The sequence below is a fragment of the Microtus ochrogaster genome, chromosome 21 (assembly GCF_000317375.1).
Source record: "Microtus ochrogaster isolate Prairie Vole_2 chromosome 21, MicOch1.0, whole genome shotgun sequence".
Lineage (NCBI taxonomy): Eukaryota > Metazoa > Chordata > Mammalia > Rodentia > Cricetidae > Microtus > Microtus ochrogaster.
In genome coordinates, this window is record NC_022022.1 from 22,754,108 (window position 1) to 22,770,059 (window position 15,952).

General features: G+C 42.4%; 1 protein-coding gene across 50 annotated transcripts in view; it reads right to left on the reverse strand.

Moving 5' to 3' along the window:
• Window positions 1-2,063: 2,063 nt before the first annotated feature.
• Ank2 (ankyrin 2) overlaps window positions 2,064-15,952 on the reverse strand; it is a 530,016-nt gene continuing 516,127 nt past the window's right edge. For 31 of the 50 annotated variants that reach the window (XM_026783964.1, XM_013349981.2, XM_013349975.2 and 28 more), the window contains 7 exons: window positions 14,612-14,870; window positions 12,941-13,292; window positions 10,136-10,228; window positions 9,575-9,658; window positions 9,299-9,463; window positions 8,238-8,420; window positions 2,064-4,354 (listed from right to left, as the gene is read on the reverse strand). In XM_026783964.1, coding sequence (XP_026639765.1) covers window positions 4,340-4,354; window positions 8,238-8,420; window positions 9,299-9,463; window positions 9,575-9,658; window positions 10,136-10,228; window positions 12,941-13,292; window positions 14,612-14,870 — 1,151 coding nt within the window. In that variant the 3' untranslated portion in view covers window positions 2,064-4,339. The remainder of the gene's footprint in view (window positions 4,355-8,237; window positions 8,421-9,298; window positions 9,464-9,574; window positions 9,659-10,135; window positions 10,229-12,940; window positions 13,293-14,611; window positions 14,871-15,952) is intronic. The other 19 variants (XM_013349994.2, XM_013349993.2, XM_026783999.1 and 16 more) reach the window with 5 other exon arrangements.

Here is a 15,952-nt window from a genome sequence, read left to right on the forward strand (position 1 = left end):
CAGATTCTGTGGCACACCGGCTTCTGTGGTATCAGGTCAGAGCTCGCAGCTCTTGCTTGCATCTGCAGGATGGTGCCCATGGAGGCAAGAACTCCCCTCCCTTCCAGGTGAGGAAATCATGTTCTAATAGGTAGCTTTCACAGAGGCCAATCAGTGGAAACGTCGCTGACTGGATTCCAACCCAGGCCTTAGGCAAAGCCACCCATGAGCCATGACATCCAAACCTGTGACCATAAACAACACATCTGACCCTTTTGTTACGTGGCCTCTAGAACTTTGAAGGGCTCTCTGAATTCAACATCCGAGAATGCCCGAATCTGCCAACTCTATTGAATTAGTAGAAACATCACTCCCCATGTGCACCTGTGCCACACAGAACCACTGCACCCCGAGTACACCTTTATATCCCAAGTACCTTAATATACTCTTTGCTCCATCCTCTGGCAATAACAAAAAGTGACAGGGAGTTTTTACTATTCCCAGAAAATTGGAGTATAAACAGGGATTTAATTTGTATAAAGAAACTGGGAAGCAGGTCTGCTTTTTCTTTCTTAGGTATTTAAAAGATTTTCTTAAGTGGTGTTTTTACGCTGAGATAATGTTGTACTACGTATTCAGTCATATGGTTCACTGGAAGACTGCAGCTGGATTCTGTCTTGATTAGATGAGACACTGAAACAGCAGCTCACCCAAAAGGAAGAAATCAGAGATAGCCAAGGACGCTCACAAAAAGTTTTGATTGGCTTTTATACTAATGAGGGAAGGCAGATTATCTTTATTCTGTTACCCAAAAAAAAAAAAAAACCTGGCAGTGATTTTGGTTTGCATTAAGTATTTGCTTAGTTTCTCTTCATCTGACCGATTCTCAGGCCTGGCATTTGCCCACAAGCAGACTGTCCACGCTGACATAAACTGAATGACTCCCATGAGCAACCTCATTTTCAATGGATGCCGGCATCTGAGCACTGGCGTGCAATTCACACCTCTGTGTGACAAATGCAGGTCATTTACAAGCCATGCATCATCTTCCCTCAGATCGGAGCTTCTCTCCGCCCACTTCTAAATATATTTCAGCAAAAGGGCATATGAGTCACTGAAGCTCATTTTTCACATTGGGGTTTGCACAGGAGATAATTAACCAGGAGGAGAGACAGTGTTTCTCTTGCTGTTGAATGTTCTCCACAGAGACACAGGCAAAGCCAGCCTTGCCGTAAGCAGGAAGCACACCACAGTAAGCAAGTGACAGGGACACATTCACTGTGTCCTTTGAAAGAGAGAGGGAAAAAAAGCCAACTTCAATACTCTGTTTTCTTAGGAAAAACTGTCAGGCAGAATTGTTATGTTAATGAAACAGAAACAGCACAGATCTAGTTGGCCTGCTGATGGTGTAGTAAGATTTAAACAAACCCACTTGGCTTTACAACATTTGCTTTCATTGTCCACACACACGAGAAGCAGATGGACAGAGAGAGAGAGAGAGAGAGAGAGAGAGAGAGAGAGAGAGAGAGAATGATAAAGCATTTTTTTTCTTATATATTTTTTTCAAACCCAACCACTCGTCCACAGGATATCAGTTTGACGTATTCCTGCCTTGTCTTCGTATGAATATATTCAATCAATTTCCTGTCCCCGGTTGCAAAAGAGAAAGAAAACACATGGCTAACTGCTGTTTCCAAAGTCTCTCTTGCCACTGTCACTGTACAAACCCGAACCCAATCCTTGTGGCCTTGCCACCTGTGCTGCTGACGAGATCACCCAGTGTCCTGTGCTCCAAGTCCTCGAAGGCTCTGACTTTTCATTTACTAGGCATCTTCAAAACAGACATATGTTCTTGTTTTCCCCAGGTGGGTGGCGGCAGAAATGAAAGTTCCTTGGGGCTCTGACACCGCTAATCCAGGGCCTGCCACCGTCTGGGCTCATGGGACAGTCACCACTAAATAAAAACACTACGGGAAAAAAAGGCAGTTGATGTGTTTCTGTTGGCTTCATGTCTGCTTCACTGAACAACCTCAGATTCTCCGAACATCACAGACCGGTGATTAAGAAGGACAGAGCACCGCCGCCACATTTAACACTTGTACATTTTATTTAGTTAAATCAGCCATTGTACAACATTGCAGCTATGTATTGTTAGTGTTGTATTGTTTTCCATTAACTAATACATGCCCTCATAGATATATTCAATTAGTGTTATCACCATGGGAACAAGATGCTGATTCATCAACTGAAAATTCACTTCTTCTCACAGTATTCAAGTTTTTTTTTTGATAACACAGCAAAAAAAACATCAGAATTGAAAAAAGGTGAGTAACCATTATGTTGCTACACAGACATCATCTGCACTGCAAATAACACAACAGAAAGGCTTTTCATGAGCTCCGGTGATGGTCTGACAAGATGGCCAGGGCATCTCTCAAAAAGGGCTGCCACCTGCTTCTTCTCTTGTTCTGGATGCCAACGAATACTCTGTTTCTACTCAATCCCCCCCCGGAAAGTGCTAGAGTTAGGGGCTCGGGAGATTAGGCTGATGGGAAACCTCTCTCCCAAGCAAATTCCTTTCTTGGCAATGTTACTTTAAAAGATGAAGTGCCGTTGTTTGTCCTGTTTGTGTTTGACATTCCGAGCAATGAGTCAGTTCTGCACACAGGAAAAGGCCAGATAGGACTGGAAAAAGTTCAATCTCAGGAGAGTACACTGTTTCCTTTCTTTCTTTTTTTTAAAATTTCATCTTCATTGAATATACTTTTCTTTAACAAATAACTGATTCAAAACGTATACTGTTTATATGAATATATTTGTGAATATATATATTTATATGTTAAAATGCTACACAGCTTCAACCACTAAAGGGATTAGACGTGGGGCATGGGGATCACTCAGACTGTCATTGTCGCTTCTCTGAAACAAACAAAGTTACACAACTGCACTTCAGTTTCCAAGGGTTTCAAATAAATAAATCAAATAAAAAAAAAGAATTAATCAAAACCAAAACCAAATTTTCCAAGGATTTCTCAATCTTGTCTGCAAGCTGAAAAGCAGACATAGCTAGAAAGTGAAAGCCCGGGGTGAAAACCATTAATATGATAAGAAGGGCTTGTGTGTGTGTGTGTGTGTGTGTGTTTAATGCCACATGCAGGTTCTAGAAAAGAGATACATCTGGAGGTGGGGTGAAAAAAAAAAAAAGAAAAAGAAACCACTCCAACATGGTGACAGCATTTAACGTTTTCTGTGGTGCGTACATCTTGTTTCCAATGAATTATCTACAGTGCAGTGGCCAAAAGGAAGTACCACCGGTAAGACAGCATGGTTTGCTAAAGCAGCAATGAACACTGGAAAACTACAGTAGTTATAGCTTTGAAAATACCCTGCCAACGTGTCCAAAATCGAAAACACCTGAAAGTGCCAGAACACCACCCGTGCAGCTTCTAGCACCAGAATACCTCATTGTTTCCATCCGCGTGTCTGTGCCCCCTTCGTCCCCTCCCTCAGGGTGGCAGTTGGAGAGCCATCAGCCATGGCTGACCAGTACTAGAGACAGCTCCTTGGGATCATTCTCCAAGATTATGACCCTGTCTTTCGAAGCAATGGCTACTCTGGAAGTGCTAAGGACATGTCTAGGTCTGAAGTGTTCCCCCTGGAGAACTGCGTTACCCTTCGACTGTGTTAGCGCTATCTTAATGAACCGTGGTTCGGCAATCCCGAGAGGCTTTTAGTCCGTGATGCCCAGTGTAATTATGACAGGCAGTGGTTTCAGTTTTACTGTTGTTCATCTGAGAATTTCAGCTATGTACATTATACATGGATATCCTCGGGCGGATTCCCCTCTGTCGCTTGAAGAAGTCTGCAGGTGAAGTTCTTCTGATTAGTGGATTTTCATGGAGCTGGGGCAGAAGCAAAGAACAAGGGAGGCGCCAGTTCCCAGGTTAGCACGGATGCTCAAAAGAGTGGATACAGCATCCAGAATGAAGGATGCTATCTTTGGTCACAAATTAGCTTAATAGTTAGAGAGGGGATGGGAGAAGGAAGCAAAAGAAAATGCCGTGTATTTGCCGAGACTGGAAATGTCACGGGATCCCAGGAATTAATTAGGTCACTTAGGTTACTCAGTGAGGAAATGGGAAGTTGCATATCGAGTAGGTGTGTGGTTTCTGCTGAGAACTGGGCAGCTCCTCATTTGGCCTCTTGCGTTGTGTTCTCCTTGCAGAAATGCCGAAGGAGTTGCTGGAGATCTCTCTGGAGGTCGTCTTGGTCTAGGGCTCCGGGGACATCCTCCAGGTGCTCCAGGTTGATGCGTTTCCCCTGCTGGTCCTTCACCACAGCCCTCTTCTGTGTACTGGCTTTATTCATTGTTGTCCTACAGGGAGCAGATGAGAGAATCAGACCCCTTCCCTGGAGGCCCGTGCACTTCCTGCCTTAGCCTCGCATCTATTCCTATTAGCTTAGCGACAGCAGGTCATTAAGACGGGTGTGCTTCTCACATGTGTCGTGAGTGAGACTCTCCTATCAGAAATGATTCACGAAGCTTTAAGAAGTATGTTTTGGAACAAGACATATTAATTTTTAAAATTTTTTTGCAATTACTTCAAATAAAAGACACTATGCCTTCATTACATTTTCTCAAAGAGAAGCCAGGCCATGACTCACATTTTGTTCAAGAATCCAAAATATCCTTGTTGTTTAATCTGAAGAAATTATTCCAAAAGTACCGTTGACAAGCTCAGAAAATCATTTAAAATTCATTTAACTTTGTCCAAATTTTGTTTTACTAGAACTTCTCTAGGAGGTTTAGCTCTTTAAAAATGGAAATATTCTACCAATCTTTGAAACAGGGGTTACCAACAAGAAGGCTTCTGATAGTTCCTTGAGAGTCAGCAAGAAAAGGCAAGGAGCTGGAAGTGACTCCTAAGGCATCCTCAAGATTTTCATGTGTCTTGTTCTCAGCATGCCACCATGCCAGGCAGCAGGCTCCTTCCTTCCCTGCCTCCTCACCCCTGGGGTGCCTGGAGAAAAGACGCTGCCACTTGCTATTTTATTTCATACTCTTATTTTCTTAGAGAATTCATTTGAAAATAATACTGCAATTTGTTCTTTCTCTATTCTTCTCACTGAGTACATATGAGAACAAAGCTTCATTGTGCAAATACGTGTTGAATATATTTTATGTACTATCTATACCTATAACAAATAAGGAAAACTAATCTTAGAGGATTTAAATGGCACCCCACATTAATTTTTTTTAAAAACATTAGCTAAGGGTCCAAGATTCCTGAGTTGGGGCCATAACAAGGAGGCCATGAATCTTTAACTCCAACAAAATGAAGAAAGACCAGGCATTTTCCTTATGAATCTCCAGTGTTTTGAAGCTAAAGGTTCTAATCATGGTCGTTCTAAACTTACGCTAATTTCTAAAAATTTACTTCTGCCAAAGTAATTCCAACTTTCCTTTGGACACCCTTGCTTCCTACCTCTTTCTCTGAGTCTCTCACTTTCTAAGATATTACATAAATTATACTTTCATTTGATGATATATCTAAATTAGTTCCTCTTGATGGAATGGTCAAATTCTATCTCTGTGGCTTCAATCAATTTGTATATTTCTAGCTGTTCCCAGTCATTTCTGCTCATTCACTCCACAAAAGGCAAATATCTGTCTCTTTCTGTCAGGGATTTGGGGAGGGTTCCATAGTTCTGGTGTCAGTGAGCAGACCTACAGCCTGGGACGTTTTTAAAAAGTTTTCTGCACAGGGAGGAGGCAGAAATCCTTAATAAATAAATAAATTTAAAAAAAATAAAAATAAATAAATAAATAAAAAGAAAAAATAAAAAAGAAAAAAAGTTTTCTGCAGATGTGAGCAGATGTTTCTGCATAGGCATATATACGATAAAATGACTTCAATAGCATATGTACTCCAGTGCAGTTGTCCCTCACTGTCTGCAGCTTCGTGCCCACCACTGCAAGGAGACAGGGAGTCAACTGCCTCTAAATCTATTCCAGTTCAAAGATCCTGGGATGCCAAGGTTTTTACAGAGGCTGTCTAGTTTCATCCGAATGATTGGGCAAAAGAGTTCAACATTCAGAACGGAAGAAGCATTTTATCTTCAATTCATTTGGCATTTGAAAGCTCTAGGCGACCAATTATGTTCTTTCCAATTCATAGCTGCTACTATCTCTCACATTTGAGCAGAAGGCGGGACTGTGACAGGACCTTTAATTTTGTTCTTTTAATTATCATGTTCCAGAAACCTAAAATAGCCTGGTGGAGTACTATAAAGGACAGTCTCTCTCCCCTTTTCAATGAGATGAGAAGCACAACAATAACTTGGGTTCCCATTGCATCTCCCACTGAGAACCTGGGAGGGCTGGGGGAGAACCGATGCTGACAGTGGCGCTAAGGGACCAAAGACGTGAGAGAGCAACCATGGAGGCGATGCCTGGTTCAGACAGCAGATCCGCAGTGGAGCAGGCAGCTCACTGACACACGTGGGGAAGGCTGCTTACTCCTTGTGCATGCTCTGACGAAATCAGCTTTTGGCAACACTGTACATTCAGGACCTCGAACATCAAACTTGGGCTCCTGTTTCTTGCCACACACACATGAAGCATCATGGGACTTGCTAACAGTGAAAAGCAGCTACTATCCAAAGCCAGCATAGAGGAAGACTGAGCTGGATAGAGTTAGTTGCCAAGTTAATCAAACAGTGTGCCATTGATTAGACTTCTCTTTATCCGGTCTCCAAATCTGACAACACAGTGGTATTTCCCACCAGCTTAGCTCCAACTGTATTAGCAGTTTGCTTAAACCCAGAAAGTCAAGTTGTATAAACAAATGGCTCACCACCGCTGTATCTCAGTATTAATTTGTAAGTACCAGTGGGCATGCTAGGAAGAACACACTGACACACCCAAGCCTGAACCGTGCATTCTCATTCAGGGCAGTTGGCAGCCCAGAAAGGCACTACCTTTCCTTTCTAGCATTAGAAACTATCTGTATCATGTTAGTTGACAAAGCATCACCCCATGCTAACCCAAACCTCTTAATTACTGATCCATCCTCCTTCAGGATTTTGTTCTCTACTAAACTGGGGAAATGGACTTTCATGTGGCTACCTGTGTAACCCAACGCCTGAGGTAAGAAAGAGAGAAGACAAGACTTGATTCAGACCACGGATGTTTAAGTAAACCAGTCTACTGCTTTACTAATTAGCCTACTGCTTCACTAATTAGTCTACTGCTTTACTAACTCTGGTGGCACAGAGAGAGGTATCTGATGGGGCAAGGAACAACTCCTCCAAACTCATATGGGTATTGAGTTTTATTTAACGCATCCTAAAAATTCCATTTGTGTCACAGATATTTTTACACTCCTTGTCAAAAGCTTGTAACTTATATCTACACTGACTGACTCTAAATTTTCTCCTTGTTTGGCCACCTTCCTTCTGACTGTGGAGACTTGAATGATAAACGAGATGATCAAAGACAAAACCAGAAGTAGGAAACTCAGACAATTCACCTTGTGGACATCCAAGAAGTCAAATGCGCAGGACCAAACGTATTTAAAGAAAGTTCACTTTTAACATGCAAATACATTAAGGTGCTACTTAAATATAGTTGTTAATACTATTATGGTTGTTCTAGTAGCTAGGGCTCAAAAGCAGTGCTTTGTGAGGGCTACACAGCCACCCTAAAATACAGCTGGATCCCCCAGGTCTACCGTGAGTAAGTAGAGTGGAGGGCACAGATTATAACATTTGACTTTAAGAATTTAAGATAATTCTGCAACTATTATAATTTTATTTATTTATTTAACAAAGAAGTCCAGGCTGGCCTGAGCTCATCTGGTGGCATAAGTTAGCTTTGAAGATATGGCATCCTGCCTTCGCCACTGCAGTGCCACTGTTTCCAGCCTAAGCCACCACACCTGCCTTTATAATTTTAACAGACATCGAAAATCATGCCCCAACTCTGGAGAGTCGGGTTCTGCCCCAGCAGGAATGAATCTTAGCAACCTGAATTTTAAAGAGGCCCCTTGGTGACAGGAATTTCTGGGCTGAGGAAATACTACTTCACCACACAAATTGTTCAAGAAGGAAATCTGGTCTCTGGGATTATCCTAACACTTCCCATGAATCTGGGCATGAAATGGCACAGTGACAAATGCTTTTCTTTCCAGACACAAAGCAACCATAAAATGCACATAGGAGGAAAACAAACACAAAATGAGACAAGGCTTCTGTACCTCTTCAAAGTCATCTTCGGCTGAAGGAAGGTCAGTGGCTAAGCTAGAGTCCCCCAGGCTTTTCTCCATCCTTTCTCCATGTACCACTGTTGTTTTAACAACTTTGCTCACTCTACGGCCTTCTACTGGTTCGGCCTGAAACTGTGAGGTACTGGACAAAATGCTGGGTTCAGCCAAGGTCATCTAATGAATGAAGGACACACAACAGACAATTCCCAATGGCCAAAATGGAACAAGCAATGACATTTCTGTGAAATAAAATGGTGGTAATACTGGCCTTCTTACAAAATAAAAACAGTAATTAGAAACAAATCTCATCAATTGGTCTCTTTAAGGATATATCACTACTGCACTGAACCAGTTAATGGGCCATTTAAATAAGTCTTACCAACCACATTTCTTAAAGGCTGACAGTTGCAATGTGGATTGGCAACCTAAGCTTAGTCTCTTTCCCACAATTGACTTATTTCTTCACAACATGAAAATGAGTCAACCCCTGAAGGGAGAGCTTGAAAATCTATAAGAAATCAATGTAGATTAGTATACAGCTTCGCGTCTATAATCATATGATTTTGAAGATGTAAGTAAAACAGAACCGTAAGAATTTCAAGTTCTGTGTCTAAGAGATTCAGCGTATGTGGTAGTCTCAAGCCTTCAAACAGAAAGCGATGAAGTGATAAATCAGAGTCACAGATCATATTTTTTTTCAGATGATGATTTTAATGACCCTGAGATGCAAAAGCTTGAGCATCGAACACACATCTAAAGTGACCCTCGGAAGGCTGGTGTGCCAATGAGGACCAAGAACTGCTGTGCATTTGGACACTGTTTCTTCACGACACATGCCTGGCCAGAAAATAGATTTAATTCTCTTAAAATCTGACCTCGGATTTCTACCGTAATGAACTATTGAATGAAATACAACATAGAAATGAAAAGAACCAAACAAAGACAATGAATACAATGACCACATCAAATCAGATTTGATGGGGACTGACACGTTTTAGCCTATGTTTTGTCTTTTGCTACAGAACGAGCTCTGCAGAGCTGGCTGCCCTCACCTCTGACTGCTGGGTGTCACTCTTCAATACCACACGCTTTATGACTTTGGAATAACTGTCCCCATCCTCAATGGTGACTGGCTCCTGTGGTGTTCCCTGCATTGTGATCTCCTCTTTCTCCACGCCATCAGAGGACACGTACCGCCTAATGATTTTCCGGGTAACCTGAAACACATTCCATGTGTCTATCTTACGTTTCAGTTAGGGTACCACACTAGTGCTAGCATTTACATAGGACCTATAAAAACAGCCCCGTATCGAGCCACAGGCCAGTACCTTCTTCACCACAGTATGTCCATTCTCATCAACATATTCTTCTTCTGTGACAGTTTCTGGGGGTATGTCAGGCATATCATCTCCCTAAACAATAGGAGAAAAAAATGTTAATTGTCTAGCCTGGTTCTGTGGAGCTACATCAAAGTGTTTTTGATGTGAGGAATGTTAGAAAGCCAGAGGTCGTGTTGCGAAGTATTGCTGAGATGCAAAATCCTGTCAGTTTGATTAATTAAAAACAAAAAAAAGCAGGTAGATTCAAAAGAAAAAAAAACATGCTCAGGAAAATCTCACCAAAGTTAGATAAAACTTAATCAAACAGCAAAAATGAATAAGCAAGAAGAGGCAGGTGAATCTAGAAGCCAATCCTTCTTCTGCATGTTGGCTTGTGGAGGAGGGCTGCAAAAACCCTTGGCTCTGCATTCCCTCACAAATGAGACAGGAAGACGGGAGCGACCAGCCACGCATGCACAACCTACAGAGCATGCTCAGTCTCTGCTGTCCCAGATCTCTCTTAGTGAAGGACAGAACCGTCCCGACGTGCAGCACCTTAATAGCGGGTACCTGGATAATCACTCTCCGGCGGACAACCCTGGTAGTTACCATGGCCTCCTCATCAGAGCTGGCCTCCAGCTCCCCTAATTCCTCTGTTAGCTCCTGGTGGAAGCATGTAAGAATCATTGTTTGGGGTTTCATTTTTTAATTAAGAAAATACTTAATAAAATTTTTATTTTATTTGGTCTTTTGGGACAGGGTTTCTCTATATAAAAATCCTCACTATCCTAGAACTCACTTTTCTTTTTTTTTTCTTTCTTTTTTCCTATTTATTTATTTATTTATTTATTTATTTTTAAGACAAGGTTTCTCTTTGTAGCTTTGGAGCTTGTCCTGGAACTCGCTCTGTAGACCAGGTTGGCCTCGAACTCACAGAGATCCAAGTGCTGGGATTAAAGGCTTAAAGGCGTGCACCACCACCACCCAGATTCAAAAGTAATTTTTAAGATAGGTTCTCACTTGGTTGATTACCCTGACTTGAACTTGCAATCCTTTTGTCCCAAGCTTGTGAGTGCTGGGTTTACAGATGTGCACCACTATACCTGGCTGCACACTTTGTTTAATTTGCTATTGGGTGTCTTTACTGCTGGTTGCTTTATTTAGCCATATCATATTCTGAAATTTTATGCGGGGAGATGTTGATGGAAAATCATCAGGAGAAAAAAAATAAATGTGTGGTGATCTTAAGCCTCAACAAGTATGCAGTCTTATTGTTTTCAGAATCATAATGAAATTCTGCAATCTGAGAGAAACTGGAGAAGCTACCAGTCAAAACTGGTCCCAAGGAGACATCCTTTCCCACATGAGTCCTGTACTTAAAACAGTTAATAAAAGTTAGGTGAAAATACAGGACTAAGTAGCACACTAAATACTGTGACCCAGGGACCGGCCTTGACTGGACAAGGGACTCTAATCCCACACAGGGGACAGCTCCTATTTGCAACAGAGCTTTCTCCAGTAAGTCAAATTTCCTGTAGCTATTGGTTAATAGGACATTTTCCTGGCATCAAAAATTGTAGGCTTTAAATAATATTAGACTCATTTTTCAGAGAAGCTGAGAGAATACTCTCATTTATGAGCCTGATCAAAAGCCAGACATGAGGCTAGCGACATAATTTTAGACCAGAAAATATGCCTTAGGAGTCTTAATCAGAGGCAGTTTTTCCTAAGGGAACATGATTTCCTTCCTCCTTTCCCTTCCCATACCTCCCCTTCTCCTCCTCACTTCTTCCCTTCCAAATTTTTTTTTTTGACAAAATCAAGCAATGTTGTATCCAACAAAGGTTCTAAACTTATGATCCTACTGCATCAGCCTTTAGGGCACTGGGCTGACAGGAATGACCACCACACTCAGCTTGGCATGACATATTTTTTTAAGGGAAAGAATACATTCAGTTGGCTTAATGTCTCAAAATACCCAAGATATAACTCTGCAATCTTCTTTTCTAAAGAAAAAGATATAAATTAAAAACTAAATTAAATATTAAATACAATCAGGGACCTACTGCTAGAAATATGGTCAGCAGGAAGAGTAACTGAAATTACATGTTCTGGTTAGTGTCGGAAGAAGTTAGGGGTTCACAAATGAAGCAGATGAGGGACAACTAGAAATTCATTGAGCTAAGAAGAGGCTGTGAAAACCCTAGGAGGCACAGTGGCTCGTCCCAATACATGTCTGCACAGTCCAGATGGTAGGATTTTTCAGATAACCTTCAAGCCTGTATTTCACGTTGCCCATGACTTTTTCCATTGAACTTTGGTAACTTTTTAGCCTGACAGATATACAAACTTTTTTTCTAGTATTCAGTCAGGCCAAGAGCTTGAGACAGAGCTTTGTGCAAAGACAAATGTGGAATAAAACTTTCCTGGCTGAACTGAGCACATTCTTTAAGACAAATGCCAGGAGCCTGAGCCCGTGCACCCAGATCTCGCCTTACTGTAGGTGTGGTTTTCCGTGAATCCTGATCTCAGAGGTCACCCTCTGAGTGAACTCTTTTTGATAACGCCAAAAGATGCACTATAATGTGCTCTCACGCCACAGGCAAGAATTTGGGCAATAAAACATGTCGACACGCTTAGGCACGATGTTATTCTTCTAGGTTATTCCTAAAACAAACCTGAGGAATCCTAATTTGAAAACTGCACTGGTTAAGATGGCTCCTTTGGCACAGGCTCTTCTGTGGAGGCCTGAGGAACTGGGTTTCCACCCTCCACAAGAGAGCAGGAAAGGACCAGCTTCAACTTCTACACTTGTACTATGGTGTGTACAATGTATACACACACACACACACACACAAACACACAAATGCACAAACTCAACCCTCACACATACGAAAAAAATTTTTAAAGAAAGCTATACTTTTTGCGCTGAGGAAAGTTTGGGGGCTAGCCCACCCAGGTGTACCAGTGAGAGCTCTGATCTCTAGATAACGCACACATCCTGAGGGCCCAGCATCACACTGGCAGACTTTCAGTAGATTTGCCCATCAACACCATCACACAAAACCCTACTAGTCTTTCAACACCATGCTATATTGGTGGCTACTACAGTTCATTTTTTTAGCAGGATTTGCCATGATGAAATCTGGGCCTGCAGTACAACAGTTAACACTGGGATTGTGTACTATATCCTCTAGATTGACAAGTTTGCAGACAGTCAAAGCTTAGGCATTTCCCGTGTCCCAGTTTAACTTATCTGACAAATCTTTTTATATTTATATAAAAAATAAAAAATTAAAGAACCATCAATAGAAACGGAAAGTTCATAGCTTTGGCACAGGTGAGGAAGGACACATGGAGGAAGGGAAGCCTGACCTTTTGAAAAGCCGCATCACCGTCGAGCCTTTCCAAGACCTGGGGCTGGTCGTCTGCTGACTCGACTATCACCAGGCTTGTTTTCCTTGGAGACCTCTCCTCTTTGGGCTCAGGAGCCTCCTCGGGTTCTTGCACAATAGGAGAACCACGCTCACTAGTCACCGGGCTCTGGAGACAAGACTTTGCGTCCTCAGGAGGGGTCCTGACATCCTCAGGAGGGGTCCTGGCATCCTCAGGAGGGGTCCTGGCATCCTCAGGAGGGGTCCTGATGTCCTCAGGAGTCTTACAGAGAGAGCCAGGAACCTCTGTGGCCTTTTGAGTCTCTGCTCCTTCTGACCCTGATGTTGTCACACTGAAACAGAAAAGTCAATTTGCCACTTAGGCACACTGGAAGGGAAAATGAAATTTCTCTTCGTGATAGCTAAGACGGTTTGTCTTCAAGGATGCTTGCACACGGAGATGCCCATATGTAATAAGTATGAAAAACAATTGAGTTTCACAGAACAAATATTTATAGATGATGCTTTTGAATAAAGCAAGAAAATTAGCGGAATGAAATAAACCTGTGTTAATGTAGTTAGTATAATTACAAACATAAGGGAGCATAATTGTATATCTATTATTTGATGGAAGGACCTGTTGACACTGACACTTTCTGGTAGCCTCTCCAAACCTCAGTTTACAAATGAGAACATATTGCCCTTTTCTGCTCCTTACTTTGTATCCAGCACCCTTCTGTCCTGAAAACAAATGACTGGAGCGCCTCTCTGGCAGTCCTGGTGTTCCGACATTTTACTTCCCCCAGCCTTCTTTCCTATACCTTTTCTGCAGGTTGCCCTTGGACCCTATAGGCAGGTGAAGGAGGAAGGGGCCTGAGAGGAAGAAAGCATTTTGTATCTATTCTCATGTTCCGGTGACAAGAGACCAAGACTCACTGTCAATGGAAGTATTGGGTTGTGAGCTCTTGACACACTAAGGTTGCTTCTCCTCAGCCGTTCTCTCCTGGACAGCCAGTGTCCCCAGGCAGCTCTCTCCTTTACCTGGTAAAGTTCTGAGCTAAACAACTCTCCAGGGCTTCTTTCAGGCAGGCGATGCCTCCCTATCCTTACTCTAACTCTGCCCGGGTTCGAACTAACGGTACTGCATTCTGTTTGCATGCTTTATACTGTGCTGGTGGCTTTATATTCGGATGCTGCACAGCTCTGCTGAAGCACTCATGGGCTGTCTTTCCTACACCATCACCCTTCAAACTCCCAGGCAGCCACGGCACCATGTGGAAGCATTCCAATAAGATACAAAAATCCTACAAGACTGTAGTGACTGCGGTCTGCAAGGAGCATTCTGTGAAGGTGACTCACGGGCTTATCCCTGGCCTCCGACCCTGTTAAATAAGTAACCTGTATATAATTTTCATGATCTTTAGATGTGGATACGGAAACTTGGAGCACCGAGGATTGTTCAAGGTCACAAACTAGAATCTGGCTCAGGTAGGACGGTGCCACACAACACCACCACAATTGTGTATCTTGACTGTTTCACTTTTTCTACAGCACAGCTTATAGTGACAGCTGAGTCACTGTGAGACTGGAACTTCCCTGTGTAGAACCATCCTTGCTCCCTTTCACAGCAGCTTTTCTTTAAAAATGCATTTAACAGACTTCTAAAACTCACTAGCATTCCTGCTGGTCTTGTATTTTCCCTGAGAAATCTTGTTGAACTGGTTCCTGGTGCATCTGGGGAGAGAGCACCGCTGCTGGGCTGTCCCCCTCAGTTTTGGGGATGCAATCCTGAAATGTGGAATAACCAACAGAAATGTCTTCTTCGGAGACCATAGGTGGGTGGTCGCTGGACTCGCTTTCTTTGGAAGTCGCTTGCTCCTCTTTCTGCTTGTGCCGGGCTGCACAGAGCTCCTCTTGAAGTACGGAAAACCCTGTAGGGAAGAATAATTGAAAATACTCAGGAATCTTACTTGCACTAGGGGTCTGATTGGTAAGGAATGTTTTGCTCTACACCCCGCTGGAGATGTTAGAGAGATAAACAAGAGATGCTGCTGGTGACTTTGGGATGCTGACCACTTAGGGGAGCCTAGGGAAAATGCATGGTGTCTGTCAGTGAACTATGGAACCACTTCCTCAGTGATGTGTCTGAAGGAGCCCTAGTGGCAAGCAGTTATCCCCTGTGACAGTCGAGTCATAGAGTCTAAGCGGGAAGAAGAATCCATAACACCTTGCATTCAGGGCTTTTTATGTAAAAGTGCTCACGTGGGGCTAAGGAATCCCATGACATCCAGAACAATGCTGAGTCACTGAGAGATTGAGACGGGCTGGAGTGTGGAAAGAAGATGAAAAAAAAAACCATCAAAATTGGGTTTGGAAAAAAAAAGGAGAGAGATTAATTATTTTCATCATATGCTACCAAGGTGTGAAGGAATTTGAACATGGAGGATTTGGTAATGAGAAAACAATTACTGGATTTTACAAAGAGATTGGAATAGCACACAAAGGTCTCAAAAGACAGGAAGAAGAAACAGGACATCCCAGCCTCTCTCTTGAAGAGATTTCCTACAAAATGGACAGAGAAACAAAGCAGACCCAGGGAGGGGGCTATGCAGGGTCAGAAGACCTATGCACTTTGTTTTTCCTTTAAGGATGGGTCTCTTAGAGTGCAATGGCATTGGATATAACTCAAACTAGAAGAGCCAAATGGATATCTGAAGGAGTGAAGCCTTCCATCAGATAGAGGATAAAATTCAGCACAAAAGATGCAGTAGCTTTAGCAAATAAGGGAACCTAGCGTACTGTGGCAGGAAGAAAGGCAAAGTGTGTGCACTTAGACACCTCATCTTGGTGGGTTTTATGGTGAAAAACTGTAGAGATTTACTCATAAATGTTTCTAGGAAATCTGAAGTGTGTCCAACAAGTAGGAATAAATAAGGGGAAGAGAAATGAAATGCTGAGGAAGGGTTTTTTTTTAATTTATTTATTTATTAAAGATTTCCGTCTCTTCCCCGCC